The 25,019-nt window shown below is 40.5% G+C and overlaps 1 protein-coding gene across 2 annotated transcripts; it reads left to right on the top strand.

Moving 5' to 3' along the window:
• Positions 1 to 86: 86 nt before the first annotated feature.
• TMEM47 (transmembrane protein 47) lies at positions 87 to 23,569 on the top strand. Of its 2 annotated transcripts, none has more exons than XM_056494793.1 (3): positions 87 to 580; positions 13,465 to 13,605; positions 14,315 to 19,309. In XM_056494793.1, exons 1-3 carry the CDS (start codon positions 355 to 357, stop codon positions 14,386 to 14,388), a joined length of 441 nt encoding a protein of 146 aa, XP_056350768.1. In that variant the 5' UTR covers positions 87 to 354; the 3' UTR covers positions 14,389 to 19,309. The 2 variants fall into 2 exon arrangements, with proteins under 2 accessions (XP_056350768.1, XP_056350760.1); XM_056494785.1 differs by lacking the exon at positions 14,315 to 19,309 and adding an exon at positions 19,324 to 23,569 and having other exon boundaries at positions 92 to 580.
• The last annotated feature ends 1,450 nt before the right edge of the window (positions 23,570 to 25,019 follow it).

Raw genomic sequence — 25,019 nt, 5'->3', positions numbered from 1 at the left:
GCGGGGCCGGCAGGGGCCGCGCCCCCGGCCCTTCCCCGCGGAGCGCGGCCCGGCCTCCCCCGGCAGGGGCGGGCACGGGGAGGAGCGCGATGCCGCGCCGGGCCGGGCCGGGCCGGGCGGCGCCGGAGGGCCGTGGGAGCTGCTGCACCTGATACACCGGGGCGGGAGCGCGGTGGAGGAGGGCGGGAGGGAGCGGCGCTGCCGCCGCCTGCGAGCGCCTCTCGCCGCCGTTAGACAGCGCTGGTCTCGCCGCTTCTCCCTCCGCCCGCCCCTTCTGCGCGGAGCTGGGCTCTCGCTCCTGTTCCCCTCGGGGCCGGCGGCAGCGCGTCCTCCTCCTCGTCTCCCCTGGGCCCCATGGCTTCGGCCGGCAGCGGCATGGAGGAGGTGCGCGTCTCGGTGCTGACCCCGCTGAAGCTGGTGGGGCTGGTGTGCATCTTTCTGGCGCTGTGCCTGGACCTGGGAGCCGTGCTGAGCCCCGCCTGGGTGACGGCGGACCACCAGTACTACCTGTCCCTCTGGGAGTCCTGCCGCAAGCCCGGCAACTTGGACAGCTGGCTCTGCGAGTCGACGCTGCACAGCGGTGAGATTCGGCTGCCCCCGCTGCCCCCGGCCCCGCTCCGCCGCCGGCCCTTGCTGCCCTCCCCGCTCCTCGTCCGCCTCCCGCTCCCTTGGCCGCACCCCGGGCACTGAGAATTCCTTCCCCTCGCCGTGCCCTGGCTGACCCACCAGCATCCCTCGAGCATCCTCTCCTTCACCTTTGTCTCCTTCGGGACTGTATCCCAGCTCCTTCCCGGGGCCAGCCTCCCCGGACCGGAGCCGTGCCCGGGGCTGTGTCCCGCTGCCCCCGCGGGTTCCCCGCCTCGCCCGCTGCCGCCCTTGGTCTCCGCCCAGCTCCCCCTCCGGCTGCCGCTCCCGCCGGGGCGAGTCCCCTGCACCTTTGTCTTCCCTTCCCTTCCCTTCCCTTCCCTTCCCTTCCCTTCCCTTCCCTTCCCTTCCCTTCCCTTCCCTTCCCTTCCCTTCTCTTCCCGAGCCTCTTCACCCTTCCCCAGCCCCCCGACCCCGCATCTCGCCGGCGGTCGGGCTGGGGCGGACGCGGCGGCGTGTGCGGGCGGGGCAGCGCCGAGCGGCCGTGCGGGGATGGTGCCCAGGGTGCGGGAGGTGTGAGGCTTCAGTGAGCGAAAGCGGCGACTGGCTCCGTATGTGCCGTGCTATTGTCACAAAAGATCTCGAGTTTGAACTAGTTTTGATTATTTGTTTCCTGTGGCGGCTTCCCTGTACAGTGAGAAACTGTTTGGGATCGAGTATCTTATAATTCCTCTCCGCCCTCATCTGAGAAGTGTCTGGTTTTGGAAAGTTGGGGCTTCCCCTGAACCAAAACCGGTTGCTACTTTGTCCAGAGTGGGAACGCCTGGGCTCGGACTCTCCATCACGCCGGGTGTGCTTGCCTGTGCGTGTCTTTCTCTAGCACGTACTGATCTCCCCATCGTCTTTCACGCTCCTTTGCCTTCGTGCCACACTCTCCGTTGTGATTTCTTGATGCTCGCTCCTTCTTCACCTTCTTAGGTCTTTGAGGTCTTTGATCACAGATTGTTATTTTTTTAACGTCATTTCACTATTGCTTGGAGTACTTCAAAAACGGGTTGTGAACGATAAAAACAAGCTGCCTGTTGCATATTTTTCGGTGAATTCTTTTGTAGTGCGATAATTGTTTTGATTTTCATGGGTGGTTTTATTTACTTTATGCCTGATAGCAACTTCTGGAGCCCCAAAAGAAACACTAACAAATGCAGACAGCCTCCCCCCCACATCGTTTTCATCTCCATTCTTGTCCACACACACGCACATACACACACTTGCATTGGTAAATCATCTGTTTGGATTGCTATGCTCTTTGGTTGGGTAAATTGTGCAGGAACAAGATGTATGTTTCGGGAGGGAAAGCAAAGGACTGACTATATTCTTGGTATGTTTTGTTTTCCTCTATTCTCTGAAGTCCTTGTCTAGATTCTGGGAAATAGCTGATCTCAGTTTGAGTTGGAATTACACAGGTTCCTTTGCTGCTGTGCCTTTTTTTTTTTTTTTTTTTTTTTTAATATAGTGCGTGGTACTTTTGGAGGGTTTAAATGTTTGGGGTTTTGTTTTAAATAACATAAAATAAATTGTAGAGAAATTCAGGTTTCAGTCAGTTACCAGGGTATGTGCATAAAGTTTGGAGTGCTTTCTTTCCTTTCCCTGGTATAAATGGAAATTTATGTAGGAATGTCAGCTTCTACGTGTCTCCTTAGCAACGTGAATCCTTTGCCCCTTCTCCCTGTCTCCTGAAATAGTATCCCCTTGATTACAGAAAGACTTTTCAGATGGCTTGAATGAGAACCTGCTTTAAATCCCCCCAGCTCCACACACTTTTCTGGGCTCCCCCCTCGATGGGTCTCCCCGTCACGCATGCGTGTGTACACACACATGCACACAAAAGTGGGATGGGAAGAGAAGCAGGACAGCTTATGGAACAGCATAAAAGGACACTAATCTCTCTTGTTCCTCTGCTGGTCACCTGTCTGTCTGGGGGGATGTGGAAGATGAATGGGTGAGGATGGATAGGAGTGAGATGTAGTTCTCACTGGATGCTGTGTGTTGAAAATCTGATCTGTCCTCTGCTGGTGGTTTCTTCTATCATGTGCACAAATTCCTGCCTATCCAGTTTTATTCAATTTCTTTGAATGAGCTTTACCCATTTTCCTCAAATACTTTCCAGTTTAGTAGAGCCAAGTTTCACAAGCTACTGTGGAATAAGTGAATAATTGTTTTACTTGAGGTGACTCGGATAAACCCTTCACTTTCCTCGTGTTCAGCACAGAGTACTGCATTCTGACCAGACCTGAAATATGAGAAACTGCACTGTTTTCCTCTTGCCGTCTGCTAGTGTGGTATAATTGCTATTAAAGCCAGTAGGAGGGCTCCCACTAAGTTCACCAAGTTGGACTGGGCTCATATTTGAGACCATTTTGTGTGCTGGCATTAATATTTTAAATGTACTTTCCTCCTACGTGGTGAATCCAGCAAGCAGTATTTTGGAGATAGTGGAGAGCTCCCACAGGGAAAGCTCTTTTAGCTTGATACTAGTGCAGGCAGCTTTGCAGCTAGCTGTGAGAAGCAGCTGCACACACAGGAAAAAAAGGCATCTTCACCCATGGTTTTAAGAGATTTATTTCATCATTCCTTGAAGGAGAGCACCTCAAGTGGCATCATCAAGGGCAAGCTCATACTAGAAGCTGTTAAAATATATACAAGGTTTAATTAAAAACTTCTGTTGTAATTAGATGTAGGACCCCTGACTGCTGTCAGAAGGGCAACTTGGTAGTGGAGAGCAGAAGGAAATGCACAGAGCATGGTTGCATTGGCTGTTGCAGCAGGGAATAATCTAATTTTTCCTTGAGCTTTGCTAGTGCTTGGAGCATGTGCTACATTTGTTATTTTCACTGTTCTAATGGCTTTTTTGTAACTTGCAAGCTATTGTTGCTCACATACTACATTTAAACTTGTATAAGTACTTCACAATAATTATGGTTCAAGTGTATATAACAGTGAGTCAAATTAATTTCTTGACATCTGAAAATTATAAAATATCTCGTCTTAATTTTTTTTTTTTTTTTTAAAGTCTTTAGGGTCTGTGTAAATTTCCCAGTAGCAGCAACTTCAGGAGATGAAAAACTAACAAAATTACCAGTGTGGAAAGCTTCCTTATAAAATCTTGAAATTCAGAAATGCAGTTGTAAAGCTCTGAAGTTTCACCAACTGTCTGGGCATATAACTATTTTCTGTGATCAAAGCTTACCTTGGCTAATGCACAAGTTGTCTTTAGACCAACTGCATTTTAAACTTGTGTGTCTTTAAACAAGTTTTTTTTTTAGACCTTATTTGAAGCGCATTATATCTAGTTTGTGATGATTCATTTACAGATTTATCAAGAGTTATATATGAATATTTATTCCTGTTACAGCATTAAAATTAAATGCAACCTGTGTAAAAGTTCCTGGTGTATCTATACCTGCAAAGGTACTTGTCTTCTTCCTGCAGTTTAATAATAGTAATTTGAATTTGTGCAATAGACTGCATCCATTTTAGCTCTTTAAATCAAAGATACACAAATGTAATGTAGAAGAAATAAAGGGTTCATAGAATCTGACCTACAGGTGTACATTGTCTATTTTGACATAAATACATGCATATGCTATTCATAGAAAATAATGGCTCCTTTGCAGGTTATTGTGAAAAAAGCATATATAAAAATACATTTGAATGGTTTTGATTAACTGTATTCATTCTAATAAATGTGGGGGTATATGGCTTTGTTACTTTACAATCTGTGGATTTCTTTATGCAACATTCAATTTTCTTCAAAAATATTATGCTCTTTTAGAACTGTCCATGAATGTTTGAAAGACAAAACATTCTCCAGAAAATACATGCAACAGTCTCTGAATGTGTATTACACTTTTGATGAGCAAACAATGAAGGTAAGCTTAGCCTATAGCATAGTGCAGTAAACAACTTGAGTCTAGTTTTATGCTTGTAATTTTGTTCTAATTTGTTCTTAAAATAAAAACATCAGAGGCTGTTCATTCAGTAGCACTTCAAGGGGCTTAACCTTAATTACACATTAGATGCAGATATCTGAATTGACATGCCAGAATAGTCTTGGATGGTATCTCCTTGTTCAGAATCTGAGGAGTTGTTCCAAGGAGAAATTGCTACCTCAAAAACAGCTTCCTCATTAGAAGATCTGGATCATTGCACAGATTGGATGTTGACATATATTTGTAAAAAGCTTAGCAAGGCTGGTAGTTTGCTATAAAATAACAGAGGAACGAACGAATTTTACTAGCATGAAAAGAGTGGCTCATACAATCTAAGGAGGAATTAATAACATTCCTTCTGGTTTTGAATACTGTAGTCTGTCATTTTGTGTATTAACTGTAATAATCATCCCCAGCACTTTATCTGAAGACGGATATAAAATCAAACTACTTCAAACTCAGTGTCTAAGACTCTGGGCAGGCTGATCTAACTTTTGAGTCTGATTGGAAGGTTGGCCCTACTTTCCATGGGGAGCTGAACTAGGTGACCTCCAGAGGTTCTTCCCAGCCTAAGTTATTCTTGTGATTCTGTGATGACTGATACTCTGTTTATGCCTGATGTCTATTCTTCTTCAAACTGTGCAGAATGCCTTGAATTATCAGCAGCCCCTGATAGAATATTTTAAGGTATGCTCCTTCTCCTACAAATGGACCAGTTAGTTTAGCCTCAGACTTCCCAAGGCCATGGAAGCAGCAGATCCTGTTCAGCAGTCTGGACCTCTTAGTATGGTGGAGGCTACCATTGCAGCCACCCTTCTCCAGCCAGTGATAGACATAGTTAGAGCACATCTGTGATGTTTGTAGGAGTTCATCTGATCAGGCAAAGAGCACCATACACCTTATCAGTGATAATACTCTTAAAAAAAACAAAAACCAAAAAAAGATTTGTAGCTATGGTGGGTTAATGATACTGCTGTTGTTCTTTGCAATTTTAAAATCAGTAATGTATTCCATTGCTTTAGGTTTTGTTTATTAAATAACATCCCTGGAGTTAGGGATAATGTAAGAAGTTTCAATATTTGATGAGATTTGTATATTTAGAATTGCATAGTGGCCTTGCCCTGCTACCGATTTATGGTGCGAGATGACCACATAAGATTCAGGGTAACAGGAGGAGTGGTAAGGTCCATCCAGCTGTATTGCTTTATGTATTTCACTTGTTCCACTTAAAGCCATTGTTCTGATGGGAAGTACACCTCAAACTCTTTTAAATGCTAATTGTTTTTCTCAAGGAGCAAGGAATGAGTTTTGAAAGTTGCAGATTTCGTTTTCTTGAACAACTTTGGTAGCTGTGGAAAATAGTTACATTTCAGTTCCAATGGAAAGCATAGTACTTTCTAAAAACATAGTACTTACTAAAAAGTAGTATCTTTTATAGGAGAGGTCAGAAATAGTGAGCTTATTGTGAAAAGCTTGTGTAACACATCTCCCACACTTCTTTCCTAATGGCAGAGTTCTAAGAGTTCCAGGTTTTTGTGAAGTTCTCAAAGTTGTGGGTGTGTGCAGTTGTTTGAGGGTTTTTTAGTATTTTTATTGAATGAATATCCAATAATTAAAATGACATAGTAGCAAGCTAATCTCAGAAGAATGCTGTATATCCAATAGAGGAAATGCCTGAGTACATGCTGTACTATTCTGTGAATGAATTATAGATTACATGATTTTCTGTAATGCTGTGCTTGTCTTGAAGACCTCTGTTGGCAAAAGCGATGTGCAATGCATGTTGCTTATAAATAGTAAAATAAAGATCTTTATAATGGCACCACTTAATTCTTTATTTGTATTTGTGCTGTGTTTAAAGGACTTTGTGATTTTAGAAATAAAGGCAGGTCACAGAGCAGACATACAACGTACCTCACCCCAACCCACACGTCTGCAACGTGTATATATTTCATATAAATGAGGAATGCAAGCTTTATTCTTCAGGAGAGGTGTGTGTCCATGGGCAGATGAGCAAGCACCTGCTGCATTTCAAGTTGCTCATGCATCTGCAGCCCCCCAGGCATTTAGACCATTTTGTTGTCTTGCTGTCTCTTTTACACAGCTGTAGAGTTGCTTACCATATTTTAATGTATATGACCAAATTGTCCTCTGCACTCTCAGTGGCACCTTTGGGTGGAAGGTGAGGGACACTGCTTTCCATGGCAAAGTGAGCAATCTGCTAGTGGCTGCCTAGTTGGCCCCCCAGACTATCAAACATGTCCTTCCCAGGCTGAGGAGGGTAGCTGGGAGAGCACCATCCTGCCAGTGGGCTGTTCCCTTTGCCTGGAAGAGTCAGCCTCTTTCATCTCAGTTATCTTGCTCTTGGAGAAAAGGAAAGCCATAGGAGGAGCCCAGGTGAGAGGGTTGCAGCTCTGTAGGGGGCTGCTAAGGCCTTTTTCCCTCAAAGGTGGGAGAGCCCTGAGTCTGGGCTGCCATCCAGGTATGGTCAGCATTCTTGTGCATCAGGGGAAAAATGCACAAACAGCAGCACAGCATTGGAAGGGACTAGTTAGGTAAGAGGCTCTCTGAAGTAAGACTCAGATTTTGGATTCCATTGTACCTCTTTGTTCATGGACATCATAAATCTTTTTGCAGATTGGGTCTAGCAGATGGAGGATGGCAGTTAAAACCCACCCTAGCAGTCAAGAAATCCCACCAGGAAAAGGGGGTAGAGGTGTGAGATTAGAGTCTGGAGCCAGAGCTGGGAAGCAAAGACCTTGCAGCCTCTGAGAAGCTCTCTAGCCCCTGGTGTATGTCATCTGCCTTTCCTCCTTCACTGGTTGGCTGCTCTTGTTATCCATTAGCATTCTGCACCTCTGTAAGACATAAGGTCTGCACCAGAAGGCTGGTTTTTGGATGTCTCCCTCCTTGTTCTCTTTGACTCATTCTAAGTGACTCTCCACTCAGCATCAGGAACACTAAATCATCCTACAAGCCTCTTGTACAGTAAATACAAAATGACTGATGCCTTATGTGGAGCCTCTGAATTATCCTTAGGAGGCACTTAGGGATTTTGGCACCCAGCATAAAATGCTTAAATTTCTCTTTGTGTGCTGTCAGTGTCCTGGTGAATTGGAGCTATGGGAAAGTCTTCCTGTTAATTCCATGGGGTGTTATGCAGCACTTGGGTTATCAAGGGCTTTATCCCATGTGCTGCTGTGTGTGAGTGAAGACAGATTTCTTAGGGAAAATGACATGTCCACAAACAGCTTCTTTTTAACATATCTTTGACTTAACATAGCTATTTCATTTGTTTAAATTTATGGCTTTTAGAAGAAGTCTTGGTGTGAAGTGAGTTGTCTTTTAAGGAAATTATGCTTTCAGCCAGAGCTGGCTGGTTCCTGTAGCTCTGGTAATGCTTTTGCAGTGTCTGAGTGACTTGGGTAGCCACATGCACAGGTAATTTTCCTACTTCATAAAAATCTTATTCTCAATCCATAAAACGAAAAGAAAATATAAAAGCCAGGGTATGTCTGTGCAGCAGCCAGCACTAGTAAGCTTACTATACTAATCAATGAGCAGAAAAAAATTATTGTCATTTTTGTACAAGGCTCCTCTGTGAAAAGCTATGGGTAGAGCAATTTATGGAGATTTGGTATGGATCTTACCAAAAAGCACTTCTGCCTGCAGTGTGCAGAAGAGTTCCATTGAGGGATCCCAAAGGATTGTACTTGCAGACTGGCTGTACAGGAGCAGAGCAGTCTAGACCCAGTAACTTACAGGCACTGCACTCCCAGCTTTAGCCAATATGCCCTCCACCCAGGGTGGAATTCTGATGAGCAGCTCTTTGAAAACCATCCTTCTGCCTCATGTTGAGGCTCCAAAGGTGACCTCTGTGGAGTAATTTGATGTGAGAACTTAATGGCCCCTGCTGTTCCTCAGCTTTTCCATAGAATTCAGTGGACCTTTGCCTTCCACAGAGGCCTCTGCTCATGATCCTGCTGAAGAAAGAAGAAATCTCTTTGATCATGCAACCAAAACACTTTTAGGAATGAGAGTTTGCTTTTATTTTTTTTGTATATACACTACATTTCTTAAACTTTTGTTGGCTATTTGATATCCAAGTTTGAATATGAAGCAGTTAGGAATATCTCTAGCTATCTTATTTAAGTTGATTTTCATACTTATGATATTTAATTTCTTTTGTTTCTCAAGTTTCTCTTCTCTGCTTCACACATTCTTTCAAAATCATTATTCTTGATTTTAAATGCTATATTGCAATTTCTTAGAGTATTTGTTGTCTGAGGGCAGGTACTTGATAAGTGGAAGCATTGCAATGAATCAGAAAAACTTACTTGAGTGCTGTGTTTTTGTTTCTTACAGAGGTTTTGTTTAGTGCTAGAAGGTCAGGCATTGCCTTCATCATGGAACAGCTGCATGCATTTTGGTACTTAAGCCTTTATGAGAAGAAGACTTGGTAAAGAGCCATTGTATGGAAGAAAGGAGTATTTGATTGCTTCTTAAGAAATTAATTCAGTTCACATGCACTGTCTGAAAGAGCCATATAAACAAATGCTTCACATATTCCTCAGTATGTTTCTATGCCCACCACTTCTACTTCTTTTACATGGTAGTATGGTATGTTGAAAAAAATATTTAATTTTGGGGTACCTTACTGAAAACATGACATCCGTACTAGCCTCTTGCATTGATCTTTCTTGTGTTTAAAAATGACCTAGTTATTAAAATACATATTTCAGGACTTTGATGTGTTTTCTTCTTTTATTACTTTCCCTGATTTTCTTCTAGTAGTGAAGGATTATTTTGCCCAAGAAATTGAGGAACTAGCACTCTCTTAATTAAAAATTACAGCTTGAAGCCTTGGGTCATTTCTTTTGGGGAAAGAAGGGAGGAGAGTTAGAAATGTCGATGTTCAGCTGACACTGTGCCTGTGGGTCACTAAGAAACAGGCAAAATTTCCAAATAGCAAGGAGACCAAGCTGTCCCCCAGAAATGCACTGACTGTTGTATGATGAACTAACTGAAAAGAAACAATATCATCTTGGTTTGGGGGCTTTTTTTTCTTTTTTTTTTTAACTGAATATGGTAATTTGAATAAATTTTTCACCACATATATATCAAAAATATGTGTTAAGTGCCAAGGTTCATATTTATATATAAATACCCAAATACTGAAGCCCACATCTCCAAACTAATGGGCAGATTGCTGGAGTTAAAAATATGCAAACACTGTAATCGCTGTCAGAACTGCAGGATATATTTCTCATGGTTATAGACATTGGGATGCTTCTTGGGGATTTTCAGACCTAAAAATAGGATACATTCAGTGAGCCTGTTCTTAAGAAATCTCTAGAGTTACTTAACAATTGTCAAAAATGTCTTAATTCTAGTTTGGATGGGATAGGTGGCAGCATTAGTGTAGTTCTTAATATATAGCTAAAATGGTGGAACATTGAAAAAATCTAAAGTTATCTAAACCAACAAAGGAAGTCTTATTTGGGCATGACATTAGTTAACAGTGCTTTTTAAAGTCTAAAAGTTTGTTAACATTTCTGTGAATTTTACTAATTTTTTTACCCGTTCCTAATATTTTTCTTAGATCATGGAAGTGTAGTTTTAAAAACTGTAGTGGTGTACAGTGAAAAAGACTGATGTGTACTCTTCAAGTGTAACAAATTGTGTTTTGAATGCAAAAAAAGTAATAATTTTCCTCTATAAGGCCCCATTTTACTTATGTTTTTTGCATGTTTCTGTCTGTGAGAAGAAGCAGTCTCACTGAACTGCTGAGGCTCCTGAACTTACAGTTCTTATTAGTAACCCATTTGCAAGATTGGTGCATGCCTAGAAGAGGTACAAGCATATTTTGGATACTCTAAAGTAGGTTTATGATGTTCTTTGTACCAGTAGCACTGTGTAACAGAACAATCTCCTGATCCCATTTTGGTGCTGTGTGCTGTAAATCACTCTTGGGTATCTGAGAAACACTACAGATCTTTATTGTTGGCTGTATGTGTTTATATTGTAGCTATCTGATTTACAAGGTGCTCTGCCTTCAGAGGCAGTGGTTCTATTTTCTTTGGATCTTTCTTTTATTTTGTGCAAAGTCCAGTGGTCTGGATTTAAAAAGAAAAAAAAAATTGCTGTTAAATATAAGACCCATGCAGAAGATTTTACTTTCTTAATCCACCATAAGCTTTATTTTGTCACCAGATCAAATGGCCTTCAGAATTGAAAGTTAACATTTTTCCAAGATGACAAGGAGTTTTAAACATGTAGTTACTATGGTAGCCTGTATAGGAAAGTTTAGTCCTGTATTCTTTTTGCACTAATGTCTGACCTTCACAATGTTCTTCAACCAAAGTCTCTGCAGCCCAAGGCAAAGGCTGGTAGCATTGTGTGCTCCTGTGAAAGGGACTAAAAGAAACAGGCAATTCCAGATGTGGCCCAGAACACATCATCAATACCTGGTCCCCAGCTGGTAGTGAGGAACAGTGAGAGCCTCAGTTTTGTCCTGCTGTCAGCATCACTGAGTAGGTTGTCTTACTCAAGAAATTAATTTTGTTTATCCAAGTCAGTTCTTTCTCAGTTGGGAGTGTAGGTGTCTCCCAACACTCATTTGTCCTTTTACCTCCCACATCAGTACTATAGTAAGGTAGGTTGTTTATTTTTTAACCTTTCTAAAATCTGTATTTGCATATTTGTCCTGGAAGCTAAACTGTATTTTAATCCCACACTTATATCATCTTTGCCTAATTTATTATCAGTTGTTTGGTGGTTTTTTCAGTGTGGTTTTAGAAAGCAATAGGCTGCTCAATCTTTTTTTTTCCATTTAGCTGCTACTCCAGTGTTGTACACATTCCCTTTGCATTAGTGTTTGGCACCTGATCAATGCAAAGATAACATTTAATATTTTATTATTTGTGATGACTTCCAAAAAATTTTAGTTTCTGAGTTTTCCTGTCTGGCCCTTTGATTTATTTCATCAATTTTATGTGTCTTTTAACTTTGGTGTGATATGGATTTATGTGGCTAGTCTTTGTATCTGTGTAATTTTCTAGTGCAAGGATTCCTTTCGTATTGTTCCAAAGTGGTTCATTCTGTTTATTTATTTTTGTTTTTTAAATATGTAATGCATTCTGATATTGGAAAAATCCTTTCTAAATCATCAGTACATTAACTTCTTGGTGTTTCTGAAGGCTCATGTTAATATTAAAAATCACTCACCAAAACATCTCTGTCCAGTACTAAAATCATATTTCCATCCCAATAATGATAGTGTAGCAGTGGGACACACAGAAAACTGACATTAGAGATTGCATGCTGATGATAGAATGAAAGATTGCTCCCAGCCTTGGGGTTTAGTCCAGTAAGAAAACAAAGAGTAAAATAGCTTGGAAGGTTGAGTACTCTAGAAATTAAATTATTAGTAAAGGACATGCCTGTATTTCTGCAAAGAATGAAAATAAATGTGTGTGCTAGGACAAACACACCTTTAAAATCACTTTCTTTTCAAGCAATGCTTTTAAAGCTCTTCTACCCACTTTCTTCTTTTAATCTCCTTCATTCTTTTTCATGTAATATGTGAAGGCTTTTTGGTGGTAATAGCTGCCAGCATTCCATTCCCAAACTCCACAGCTGCACTGTCTGTATCTTCAGCAGATTAGATTCCTCCTGGAACTGGATCCATTGTGAATTTAAAACAGTGCTTTTTACTCATTCCCAAAAGAGCATGTTCATTGGTTTTGTTGTTGTTTTAGTAGCCTTAAGAAATCTAAATTTAATTCGGAAATAATAATCTTATTTTCTTTGAATTGTGTAATGTCTGAGTATCACATGGCTGCTATTGTTTTCAAAGCAGTAAGATGCAAAGGATCCATAGGTCCTTTTCCCATGAGCATCATCTTCCTTGAACTAGAAAATAGTAGTGATAAGCAATAAATAGTGATCTGATTCTTTTTCTTGATGCCTGCTCTGGAGAGAGGAAAGGTCTTAGATATTCTTTTGGGAAAAGAGACAGCCCAAAGCCTGTGCCTTTCTAAAATCCCACAGAAGCTCTTAAGTTAGATCTTGGATGTTGTGTATATGTATCATGGCCATCAGCTTACAAATGGATTCTGATTTATGTGATTTAAAACTGTAAATATTTTGTTTATTACTGCATCCATTATGTATGAGAAAAACTAGAAAATACCTTGGGCCAAGTGCATAAAGAGGTTGCTTTAGGGAGAAGAAAAACTGACACTTGAGGATAGCTGACATTTTAAAATGGGCTTGAGATTTGACTGGGTCTGCAGCTAGTGGTTGTTACTGCCTTTAGAAAGTCTTGACTTCCAGCTGTCTTTTAGTGTTGAAAAAAAAAAAAAAATTTAAACCTTTGAGCATCTTCTCAGTTTTGTTACTCATTTTGTGTGGCCTTGGTACTCCCCATGAGACAGGTGTGTATCAGGCTCTGTGCATTTCCCTTGCTGTGTCATCCTGATCAGCTCAAGCAGAGGTTTGACTTTGATTCTCTTTTGTGAGAAAGTTACAGCACGGTCAGCTAACACAATCCCAGCTAATCCAGAGCCAGCCTCAATTTCTCATACTAAATTGGATGAAAACCAGGGGACAAAATTACTCAGTTTTACTTGAGACAAAATCCCAATGAGGCCAACTAAGGCTTCAGAAAGTGTGGGAGGTTGTGGCACATTGCTTCTGAGTTACATCTGTTTCATGAAGGTGATTCACTAATTAGGGGAAAAGAGATTCATGGCACAGTGTTTATTTACCCGAGCCTTGATGCAGCCTTTGTGTTCCTCATATTCTGTTGTTTCTGTCAGGCCTGTGGGCTTGTTTTACTGAAATTGTATTATTATTTTTTTCCCCTCTTTGTTCTTTTTCCCCCTAGACTGGCAGATAGCTACCCTGGCTCTGCTGCTGGGTGGTGCTGCCATTATTCTCATAGCTTTCCTGGTTGGGCTGATCTCCATCTGCGTGGGATCTCGGAGGCGGTTCTACAGACCAGTTGCAGTCATGCTCTTTGCTGCAGGTAAGCACTGCCATCATTAAAAAGATTTCCTGAGAGCAGCTGAACTTTCATGGAGGGAGATATGCCTCGTTCTGCATACTAATTCAGAGGTGTTGGGTTATTTCTGTGTTAACTCCAGTGAGGTTTCTCAGGCTATAAGTTCTGCACAGCATTAATCATTTTTGCAGGTGCACTATTATTAGTTCATAAACAATTATTTATTTCCATTATATTTATCGTTTTGTGAAGTAAATGTAGCAGGGGAAACTACAGAGGATAAATCTCAAAATACCATTTTTAATCTGTGACTTTGTGCTGCTCGATGTCCCCATTTTTATTCTTCATGCAAAGCCATTTTTATTTTAATGTTCTCTCTTTTGCAATTTTAAAACAGGGAAATTAATACCCAAAGGTGAACCCTGGAAGCTCTACATCTGAAAATAAATAGGATTAACTTGCAAGGTGTTTATATATGCCCCTGTGCCATAAGGAATTAATTTTGTGTCATCTTGCTTGGTTATTAATTTAACAACCTGTCACAGTGTAGTCCCTGTTTGGTTTTAAAAACGCAAAAATGGAACAGTTTATATAAACTATCACAAAATCTTAAGGGAGACCTAAGAATCTGAATTGTCTGTACGACTGGTCCAGTGAGGTACAATTACAGTATCAAATAATCTCCTTTTATATATTCTGGTGCTTTGGGGCTTCGTCAGCATGGATGTTTCAGATTCTCCTGAGACTCAGCAGCCGTGGTTTGCCTTCATCCTGTCACTCACATCTGCATTGGAGCCAGCAGCTTAAGCCCCTTCTGATAGCCCATAATGAAGAGGATGACAGAACCTCGGGATGTATTAAAAAAAGCCACTTAGGAGGATATGAGAGGATAAGAGCATGGAATTGGAGGGAGTTTGGGATGAAGGCTCCTGCTGCCCCCTGCTGATAACATGGCCTTGATGGAACCGAGCCCTTCAAGATAGTCCTTTTATGTGGTCAAGACACATTCCTAGATTACATTTCATTTGCTTTTAGGAAATTAAAGCAACCTAGGATCAGATTCCCTGAGTGGAAATCATCTGGTTTTGTTCTATGTGTTGCACTGCTTGCTTGGTTAAATGAATAAAGGTACTGGTGCCAATGTGTTAAAATTAGTGTTAATTGTGAGGTTTATAGGGTATGCTGTTTAGTTAACTTTGAAGAAAATGGGGTTATTTAATTTTTCTGGTGGTTTCTTGTTTGGCTTTTGGCCTCATTTCTCATAATGTTGTGTAGTAACTTGGTAATTATTCAGCCATACACGCCTGTCTTGCCGTGTTGCTCATTTAGTAGTTTAGTTTGTACTAAAAAAAGAAATGGCTTTCCACAAGAAAAGATTTCCTCAAATCCTACTGTTTGTCTTCTCTCTGTATGTGCTCTCCTCTGCATAAAATTGTTTCTAGTCTTTACTACAAAAGGTTGGTGGTGAGGAGGTTACTGCTTACTTGAATCTAAGAGGAAATTAAATTGGTTCTTCAGCTTATGATTGTGTTCACATCTTCCCTTTGCCTCTGTGTGTGTGCATGTGCATTTTGAGCAGCCATAACCTGAAGCATATGAGAAGAGAGATGATGAGGCCAAGATAACCATTCTTCTTCATTATCTGGCAAATCTGAAGAGAATCCTTTCAGGATTTGACACTTACATTGTTAAAAGACATTTCCTGCAGGTTTTATCTTTGATGTCAGCAATTTGTAGAGATGAATATGGATGGTGTATCTTGAAAGAATTGTGGAAAGAATCCCCCACTGAAGAGGGGAAAGTTAAGATTGTAGCAGTTTGTGCCTTATGCAGCTTTCCATGGATTCAAGCCTTCCATCTGTGGATTTCACAAATCTTTCAGGATAAACACCACCCTGACCTGTGAATGTGCTGTCAAGACCAAATATTCTGTATAACTGTGGTTGGGAGTCTATCAGCTGCCTCTGGATAAAGGGCACAGTATGAATTGCCCAGAGACATTTAATGATGGGTGTTGGGTAGAAAAGGTCTCTGTGTGGAAAAAAGGACAAAATGGAAAAGTTATTTCCAGGTGCTTTATAGAGTCCAAACAGTTGGCTCCAGGCTATTTTTTTTCCTTCAAGTTTTGATTTTCTTTTTTTTTCTCAGCTTCAGCTTTCAGTTAGCAAGTCTGTAGGTGAGGGGGAAGATTGACTGACTAGGACTGGAAGACATGAGAAAGAAAGGGACCAAGAAAACCAAAATTCAACCTAGATGCTGAGAATAAGCCAGCAAGTAATGCAGAGATGTGAATGTGTTTTCATAGATCTGCCAGTATGTATTTCAATGTTGAGAGGTAGAGGAACACCTCAGGTAATGGAAAAATGTGGAGCAGACAGGGAGGCAGTTGCAGGAAATCTCACTCATCTTGGCTCATGTGGCTCTTTGGTCTAGTGGAGGTCTCCAGCTCATGGACCTGCTGGGGTATCTTAGAGTTCTTGGCCCTGAAAACTGCACCCTCAAAGTGCAGGCTGACAAACCTGTCATGATACACTTACTGTTTAACTAAGTGCTAACCAAGTCTAATTTAGGGGCAGAAAGAGAAACTGTGTTTGCTGAAAGTCCATAAAAGAAACAAAAGAAAAAATAAAGATGCTTTCCTTTTGGTATTGTGTTTTAACAAATGTGACAATGTTTGGAAGAATAGCCTGCTGACATTACCAAGCTTTTAACATGTTGCACAAGATGCTCTTACATGCAAGCTAGTAAAAACAGTGGCTAAGTGAAAACATTACAGGTAAGAAAGTTATATAAAATGGTGGCATATAATAATTGGAGAATATTTAAGGAGGTGTCTTCTAATGCTGATAGAGAGAGCATAGTCCAGCTGGACTGCATCCTTAGTTCTGTGCTATTACCTATTTTCATAATGATGTGGAAGATAGAATGAAAATTTACTTGTCAAATTTTGCAGTGCAAGTAGAAAAAATTGCAGATACATTGAAAGGCAGAATTTGATTTTGTGAAGTTGGTGGAATGGTCTGAAAAAGTAGGAATGACTTCAGTAGAATGTAGTGCAGATTGCTGTAGGGCAGCGAGAAGAGTCATTATATCAAAGAAATACTGTTGCAAAAATACTCTGTAGGTTATGTAGTCCAATTTCCTTGTTGAGGCAGGATGGTCACTGACAGTGACAGCTTTGTCTGGTCCAGTTTTGATGAAATTCAAGCATGAAGATGCTGTGACCTTTCCAAGCATATTGTCCTGGGCACATGCAACCCTCCTTTTGATACTTTTTAATTTATTGATGTCCGTCCTGAATCTCTGAGGTTAATGTCCACTCTATTACTGCCAGCTTACCTGACACTACTTAAAAAGAGGATTTTTTTTTTCTGTCTTTGTTGCAGCTATGCTTTCTGGTAATCTTTGAAACACCTAACACTTATTAGTGAAGTGCTTTACTCATCTGAAATGAGCAGGAGGTGGAGAACAGAACTTACTAGCCAGCACCAGCATTTTCATAATTACAGATCAATTAGAAAGCCACATCGCAAGTGGGGTTTTTTTTTTGCATCAAAACTTACAGTCAAACATTTGAGCAAAAAAAAAAAAAAAGATGACAGAAATTGTATTTTCCTACTTTTAAAGAATTTGTTATGATTTCTGCATGTTTAATATGAGTGTGTATAATTGCTTATATTTCATATGCATGGAATAAAACTAGTAGTCCTGCTCCATATTGAAAGCATCATAGTGCTTCATAAAAACATGTCTATGTCTGAAGTGAACAATCAAGTTTGAGATAATTAGTCTTTTTGAACAGCATTTGAGTAGCAGATTTTTTACTATTTCCTTTGCAGCCTGTTTTTTCTACAGAAAAGACTTGTACTTCTGAAGAAAGATAGTACACACTTCCCTTAAGCAAGTCAGCATAGCATGGAGTTCCTTTAAATTCATTAGAAACAGATCAGTAGTTGCAGGCATTGCTTTCAACATCTTTTGGGGTCATGCTGGTCATTTCTCATAACTTTGCTGACTGCTCTTTCTAGCTTACACAGCTCCCTTCCTGCTCTACAGGGAAAAACAATGACAGAAGGCAAAATTAGTGCAAAGTGATGACAGTGCTGTGTAGGGTGGCTGTTCCCACCAGCCACTTGCTGCCAGCACTTCTTTTGAGTTCTACAGTAGTGTGTCTGGACCAATAGTAGGAAAAGCTGGAGCCCTCACTATGGAAATGTCAAAAAAACCCTCTTGTGTGTGTTGCTGCTCTAGCAACATGTTCCTCTTCCAAGAGAATCACTTTTTTTTCAGTTGTGTTTTGACAAGTCCAATCTGTAGATTGAAATTAAGCATACTTCATATGTTACACTGGGGAAGGTGGAGACTTCCTTGGTTTGCACTTGACACAGACACACATGGAGCAGTTTTTGCATTGACTCAGCAGAGATGCTGCTTCTCCAGTGCAGGAAGCCACTAAAGAAAAACTCATGTATTTCCATACATTTTCAGAAACCCTTTCTGACCTTGAATGGTATTAAAGATGTGTCTGAAAGCTGAGCATATGTTGAGGTGTTTTTGGATGTAAAGATGCTCTCAATTATACAGAACTGGAATGCATAATCTTTTCATAAGAGTAGGTGCTTTTCACAGTGTATTCTGCCAGAGTTTCTCAAATGTTCTGCAGTATTTTGTGAGCTGACAGACAAAAAAAAAATATATATTCAAATGGAATAACACTAAGTAACACTCTAATAACTGTAGAATTAAAAAAAAAGTCCTGTGGATTTCAATATCCACATCAGAAAATCCACTATGCAAAGAGTATTCAGATTGTCAGCCTCATGTAAGGGTTCAAAGACTACTCTGTCAGCTAAGATGGGATGAGCTGAAATTTCCAGTAAGTTTTATCACTGAGGTTCTGATGAGCATGGGACATGATCTCCCCATACCAGTCCTGCTCAGGACAGGTGAGTACTTGTTCTGCAGGGCTAATGAAAGGGGTCAGTTGGACAAGGGTGTGTGGGAGTGAATTGGCCAATGTGTGTCTGTGGATCTCCAAGACAGTGCTATAGGAAACAGTGATTTTGAGGCTTTTTAATGTCTTGGAATTTGATCTATTTTATTATCTTCTTTCATCACACAGAATTTCTGACCCACCCTCTAAATTCATAATAGTTTGCTGGTCTGAAGTTTAGTGGCTGATCAAATTTTATAGATTCCTTGGTATTCAGTGCAAGAATGTCATTAATTCTGATTACAGAACACAGTAATGCATATGAAATATGTGATTCACTGAATCTCTACTGAGCACAAGTATATATCACCTGTGACAATGAATTATTTCTAGGCTAAGTAAATTATTTGATTCTCAGCTACATTTCTTAATATGTATTCTTGCTTCTCATTTTGACTTATTTATAATGGCAATAGAACAAGTTTTGCTGTTATAGAAGGAGTAATGACTGCAAACTAAAATATAAAGGAGAGACTGAAAAGAATTTGGGAAATACTACTCTCACTGTTTATATTGTGGACATTTGAAGGATCATAATTATATTGCAGCAATAATATTTGTTCATCAACGAGGGAGTATGGAAGAGCTGCTCTGTTCTCTGTGAATGAAATGAAGGTGATTTAAAAGAGCAGCACTTACAAGCTAAAAATCACCAAAAGCATTTTAATTTCAGTTATTTGATATTTTTTTTGTTTTAGGGAAGTAAAATAAGACTTCTTCTGATGTTTGCATTCTTTTTTCTCTTTCAGTTGTTCTCCAGGTCTGCAGCTTAGTCCTTTACCCAATCAAGTTCATCGAAACGGTCAGCTTGAAAATATACCATGAATTCAACTGGGGCTATGGCCTGGCGTGGGGTGCAACTATATTTTCATTTGGGGGTGCCATTCTTTATTGCCTAAACCCTAAGAACTATGAAGACTATTACTAGAATCATTTAATGAAAAGAAAAATAAAAAAAAGGATTACCCCATCTTTTCTAGCTCACAGTTTTTTTAGAACACTTGTGGAGCACCAAACAGTCTGCTCTGTTGATAAAATAGCCTTTGCCTTTTGGGTGTGAACACTGTAACCAGCTTTTACAACCATTTAGAAGAACTGCAAACACTAGGATTGCTGATGTTACATAGGCAGATGCTGCAAGCTGCTGCTACATAAACTTCATTTTTCCTGACAACAAGCAAAAGGATCTACATGACAGCGATCATTGTGAGAAAACTAGTTGGAATGAGAATGCAATGCCAGCATCTGCTATTGCCTTCAGGGGAGCAGCTGGTATGGGCTCCATTTAGAAGTTTCCCTGTATCATAGAAGATTCAGATGTCTGATAAGCAGGCAGTGGCATCTTGTACAATAGGCTGACTTGGCCCCTTGTTACTTGCTCAGAGGCGCTCTTAAGGAATTAGATGCAAGGGACTGTGTTGAGGGCAGTGAAATAACTGGTTAATGACTTGTCTAATATCTGCATTCAACAGTCTGCTGGGAGAATAACTAAAAAAAAGAAAAACCCAAACAAGCCACCAACCCACACAGGATTTCATGAATTAGTAATCTACATCACCGTGCCAGCTGTAGCAGATTGTTGAAGGAAGTCCAAACCCAGAGACATGTGCTTCTGACTGTGTAGTTGGAAGTTGTCTCAGCTCTCAGTGTTTTGCTGGAGGGGTGAAGATAAAGGGGAATAGAAAAAGACCTATTCTGTCCCTGAGACATCTAAAATGTATGAATGAATTGCAGTTGTCCTGAGTACCAATTTAACTTGCAAACATTGTGATGAAAAAAAATGCATATGGAACAAGTTCAGTTATATTTTTGAAAGGTATTTGTTATTATAAATGAATATATATAATGCAAATATATATGCCGAGAGAGAGAAATATTCATCTTAAAAATGTAATATGAGCTGTGATGCAGTGGTTAAAATACTAACTTTGTACACATTCTTGAAAGTCTTGGATTGCTGCCCCAATTTTGATTGGTGTTACAAAATAAACACACAATGGTTTGTCCTCTGTATATGCCCTTGTACAGACTCTGTGTTATGGGAAATGCTTAAAAGTTCACATCAAGTTAAGGTAGAACTGGACAAAAATACTTATTGCTATTCCATGTGTAATATAATACTTGCTAAAATTCTTTTCTAAGGGTATTGCAAATGAAAAAACTGCCATTTTTTAAAAATCTGGTTAGGTTGTCAGTGTCTCTGATCATCAAGAATATAGCTGAGACCCCATCATGTCCATATTAAAACATTAGCCCTTCAGGAGGTAATCTCTTGTTTTTAAAAAATGAGTTTCTAATGGACTTTTTAATGATTATGTACATCTGATTACTCCTTGCTTAGTATGTTTCCCACTTAAAACATCCAGAGACTGTACTCATGAAATGAAACCCAAGATAAAATAGGGAGAACTTTCACATGAATTTAATCCGCATCACTTTTATTTTTGTTTACAATTTGCTTATTTGGATATTTTCAATTAATTATAAGCATATTTTTATACAATTTTAATCTTTAGAAATAACTATTTTTTTTAACTGAGAAAATTAAAAATATATTCTATGTGGACCTCTGCACAAGCAGATGTGCTGGGGTTGCACATCCACCTGTACACAAATGGTTTTGCTGGTTCCAGGGAGAAGGCTCCTGAATCACTGGGTGTTGAGATGGCATCTCTTGTGTTCCTGCTGGCCACCATCTGCAGGGTGCTGAGGGTCTGCCACGACCAGGGGACCACAGGGCTGCCTGTAGGAGGTCATTGTGCAAGTATTGCTGGCTTGTGGACATGGTTTGTAAAACTCTGGGACTCTCTGGAGTTCACTCTTCCCTACCGTGGCAGAATATTCTGAATCGGCAGCCTTTGCAGAACCAGTGGTGATTAATTAGATTAGATGGAGCAAAATGACAGCTTGACATGGAAGGGGCTGCGTGGCAATGCCTGGAGAACAAAAAGGATGGGAGGAAAACTTGTATCCAGTTATTTCACAGGCACCAAGAGAGCATCAGTAACTGCTTTATTTCCTGGGACTGACTTAAGGCGGATATTCAGTATATAGTTAACTCAGTATCTTTCTGAACAGCTGTGTAGTTCTGCTTTTATTTAGCAGCATGGAGAACATTGTAGTTTGGCATGGGAATTAGATTAGTGCAGAGAAGCCCACTGGGAGAAGATGTCTGTACCTTTCTAAGATAGTGTTTTGGGGCTGGCATTGTGTGGCACTTTGTGCTGACAAGAAGGTACAATGCTGAACCCACATCGTAGCCTCTAATTTATCAAATTGTTTTTCTTTACATAGAGTTTGAGCAAAAGCAACTGCCAGGCCTAAGGCAAATGCAAATGATGGTGTGTGCTCTGCAAGTCACTGGCTGTTAATGTGAAAGCTGCTCAGGCAAAGCAATTTAGAAATGTGAATGCCTAAAGACAAGGTTCTTGATTCACAGTTGGGTCAGAGATCTGATTTTCAGTCCCAACATCTGCTTTACCTCTTGAAGGTGATGCAGCCCCTTAGGACCCACCTCAGACTCCTCAGGACCTTTGTGTTTGGGCATCTAGTGTGTGGATTTAGATACCTACCTTTAGCTTAGGTTGCTACTGCAGTGTCTTTTTTTCCCCTCTTTACCATTGCAAATTTTGGCAAGCATTCTGTTTCTCAGAACAGAACTAAAAGTAAATCCAACTTTGCTGATTCTTGGGGTTTTTTTAGCCACAAAAAAAGATGCAAGTCTATGTCCTGAGTGTACGTACGACAAATTAATAATTTTGTATGTTGTGCTTGTGTCATGTCACCATTGTTTAAGTTGTTTGACTTTATCTCACTGGCAGAATGATTCTCTCCCACAAAAAATCAATTTTTTTTTCCAAATAGATATGAAAAAATACATATATATATATATACATATATATATATATAGCAAACTTGCAAGCAGGGCTAGTTATTTGTATTTTTTAAGCTTAAAGTATCCCGTCCGGTGCTGACAAATACCCAGCACCTCTTCTGGACTTCTTGCACAACTTCGTTCAGCTTTTGTAAATTTTAAAAACAAATATAGAGAGACTTATGTGTTTGAAATATAAATGATATATATGGATTAGCATGTAACTGTATATTATTAAACATGCAATGAACTGACTGGTAAGTGAAGTCTAATCTTATGGCTAGCAATTTAATTTATTCAGACTGTATTTTTGTACAGCGCAGTGCACACTAACCTATTGCCTCTGTGTCCTCTATAATGCCTAAAACTGTGCCTAGAAATTTCATTTATGTCTTTCAAATGAAAGAAAAAAAGATGACTAAATGCTTCATGTTGTTGTTAGTATTGGTTTTTCTGATGTTGTTCTTTATTTATTTTTGAGAAGTGTATGGTATGTTTATTAAATGAATCCATCAAAAAATGGTTCGTTTTAAATGGTCATTGTTAGCAGGGAAGGACTGATTTTTTTTTTTTTAATCTAAACTTTTAAGTTTGCAGTTTTAATACCATTTCTGCATTTCACGATTTTTGTAGCTTACATAAAGTTTTATGTGAAAAAGTAACTGAAATAAAAAAAATTGTTACACTAAGAAAATGTGCCTGTTTTGCTCTGAGTAGAAGATGTATGCAGCTCAGATGGCATGGTTTCCTGAGAAGGAACAGGCTCCTTAGGCTAATGAATATTCCTGGTATTCAGCTAATTCCATGCTAAAGGAGTCTTATCAAAATACACAGAGGGAGAGAGGGAGAGGTGGGAGGTGTCAGTGGCAGGTTCCTGTGTCTCACTTGGCCATAAAGCACAGGGTGAGTGTCTGGTGTCACAGAGCCCACACTGCCTTTATAAAGATGCAAGTATTGTAACAGCAGAAAGCCAAATGCTTTAAATTTAAATAACAAGGCCGTGTGTTGAAATGGGAATCTGTACTGAGGACCTTGGTCCAGTGGGGGAATTTATTCATTATATACAGGTTTCTTTTTTGAATTTCCAATAACTAATAGTTTTGTTCGTTTTGATTCTGAAAGCTGTGTTACTCGTCATTGTGAAAAAAATAGATGCTTTGAACCTGAAATGTGGTGTTGCTAAAAAAGGGAAAGCATGTTTAAAGAACTGAAGAAATGGTACTGTGTTTTTTCTACTATTGGGTAATGTATCCATTGCATCACTGATGTCCCCCCAGTGGGTGGGTAGCAGCCTGAGGCTGCCAGCAGAAACAAGAGGAGAATGGGAGGCAAAAGCCTTGTTTGGCTTCAGCAGAGGAATGCAGAGTGAGTACAGGGTCAAGGATGGGGTGCACAGAGTGGAAATCAGCTCATAGGAAAGGAACTGGAGCAGGGAGCAAGCAAGATGGGGATGAACTAGGATGGGAGGTGTCTGAAGCTTTGTTTTCTTTCACAATATATTGAGGGAGAATGTTCAAAGGGAACTGTGAGTCCACTGGGATTGAGGAGTCAAGTCAGGGGTAGTGGAAGACATGTTCTTAAAATCTGCATTTAAATTCTTGTAGTCCTGGCTTTAGGGGTATATTATCCAATATAAATATTTGATCTTGTTTTAATGCCCAAATTTCAGGTCATTTGTGTTCCTATGTGTTGGCACAGCAGCCTCCTCCTTCTCTCCAATGAGAGGGAAGGTAATGATTTAGCACTTCCCTGTCAAAGATGCTGAATAGTGATAACCTAAAACACCTGGAGTGAGAGTATTGGGACAGGCAGCTGAACTGTTTTGGGTACCTGATTGTGGTTACTTTGTGCTACCATGTATGTTATGTCACACTAAAGGGTCTGTGAAATAGGGCAGCAGGGAGAGAGGTTGTCTTTACCTTCTGCACTCTGGCAGGGATCTAATACTCTACTGGAAGGAGAGTGCCCTTCCCTGCAGTCAGCCAGGCATGGATAAGGTTTTGGAGCTCAGGGAACAATGAACAGAGGGAGTGTTAAACTGGGAGCCCACTGTCTCAGGTCAAGGTGAGAGACACCTGGGAGAAGTGAGTGACCCTCCTGCCTGTAGAGCTGAGCCTCAAGGGTGACAAAGACACACAAAATCTCTTAGTTTCAATCCCCTGAGAGGAACTGGATGGCAAAGCAGCTTTGGAGGCTTTTGTGAGCTCAGACCCTTAATGCATTCCCACTGGATGTGAGCTTCCTGTGGTGCCTTTGCCCTTGTAGGTGCCTTTGGTCGCTGTGGACCTTCTGAGCATCCCTCTGCACTGTGCACCAGTGGTAAAACCCTGTCCTGAGGGAGATGTGGCTCACTGTGCTGTGACTGATGCTGGGCAGGACACAGAGGGTCTGGGATGCTCCTCAGCCCTGCCACACATCAAGATCCCAAAGATCAAGATAAGATGCAGACACTGTGTCCCTTGGTGACTATGAAACCTGCTGTAACTGAGATAAATTGTAACAGTACCGAGGTACAAAAGAATTTCTGCAGCAGCAGACAAGCCTTGGTATATAGCAATGTTGAATGGATTC

This window comes from Oenanthe melanoleuca, chromosome 1, assembly GCF_029582105.1.
Source record: "Oenanthe melanoleuca isolate GR-GAL-2019-014 chromosome 1, OMel1.0, whole genome shotgun sequence".
Lineage (NCBI taxonomy): Eukaryota > Metazoa > Chordata > Aves > Passeriformes > Muscicapidae > Oenanthe > Oenanthe melanoleuca.
This window is presented reverse-complemented; position numbering and strand designations above follow the sequence as displayed.

What these genes read in the sequence shown, in the direction of transcription:
- TMEM47 (XM_056494785.1), top strand. Translation starts at nt 355, where the DNA reads ATGGCTTCGGCCGGCAGCGGCATGGAGGAGGTGCGCGTCTCGGTGCTG. An exon ending in CGAGTCGACGCTGCACAGCG is followed by an intron (nt 581 to 13,464) that starts GTGAGATTCGGC and finishes TTTTCCCCCTAG; the next exon opens with ACTGGCAGATAGCTACCCTG. An exon ending in AGTCATGCTCTTTGCTGCAG is followed by an intron (nt 13,606 to 19,323) that starts GTAAGCACTGCC and finishes TTTCTCTTTCAG; the next exon opens with TTGTTCTCCAGGTCTGCAGC.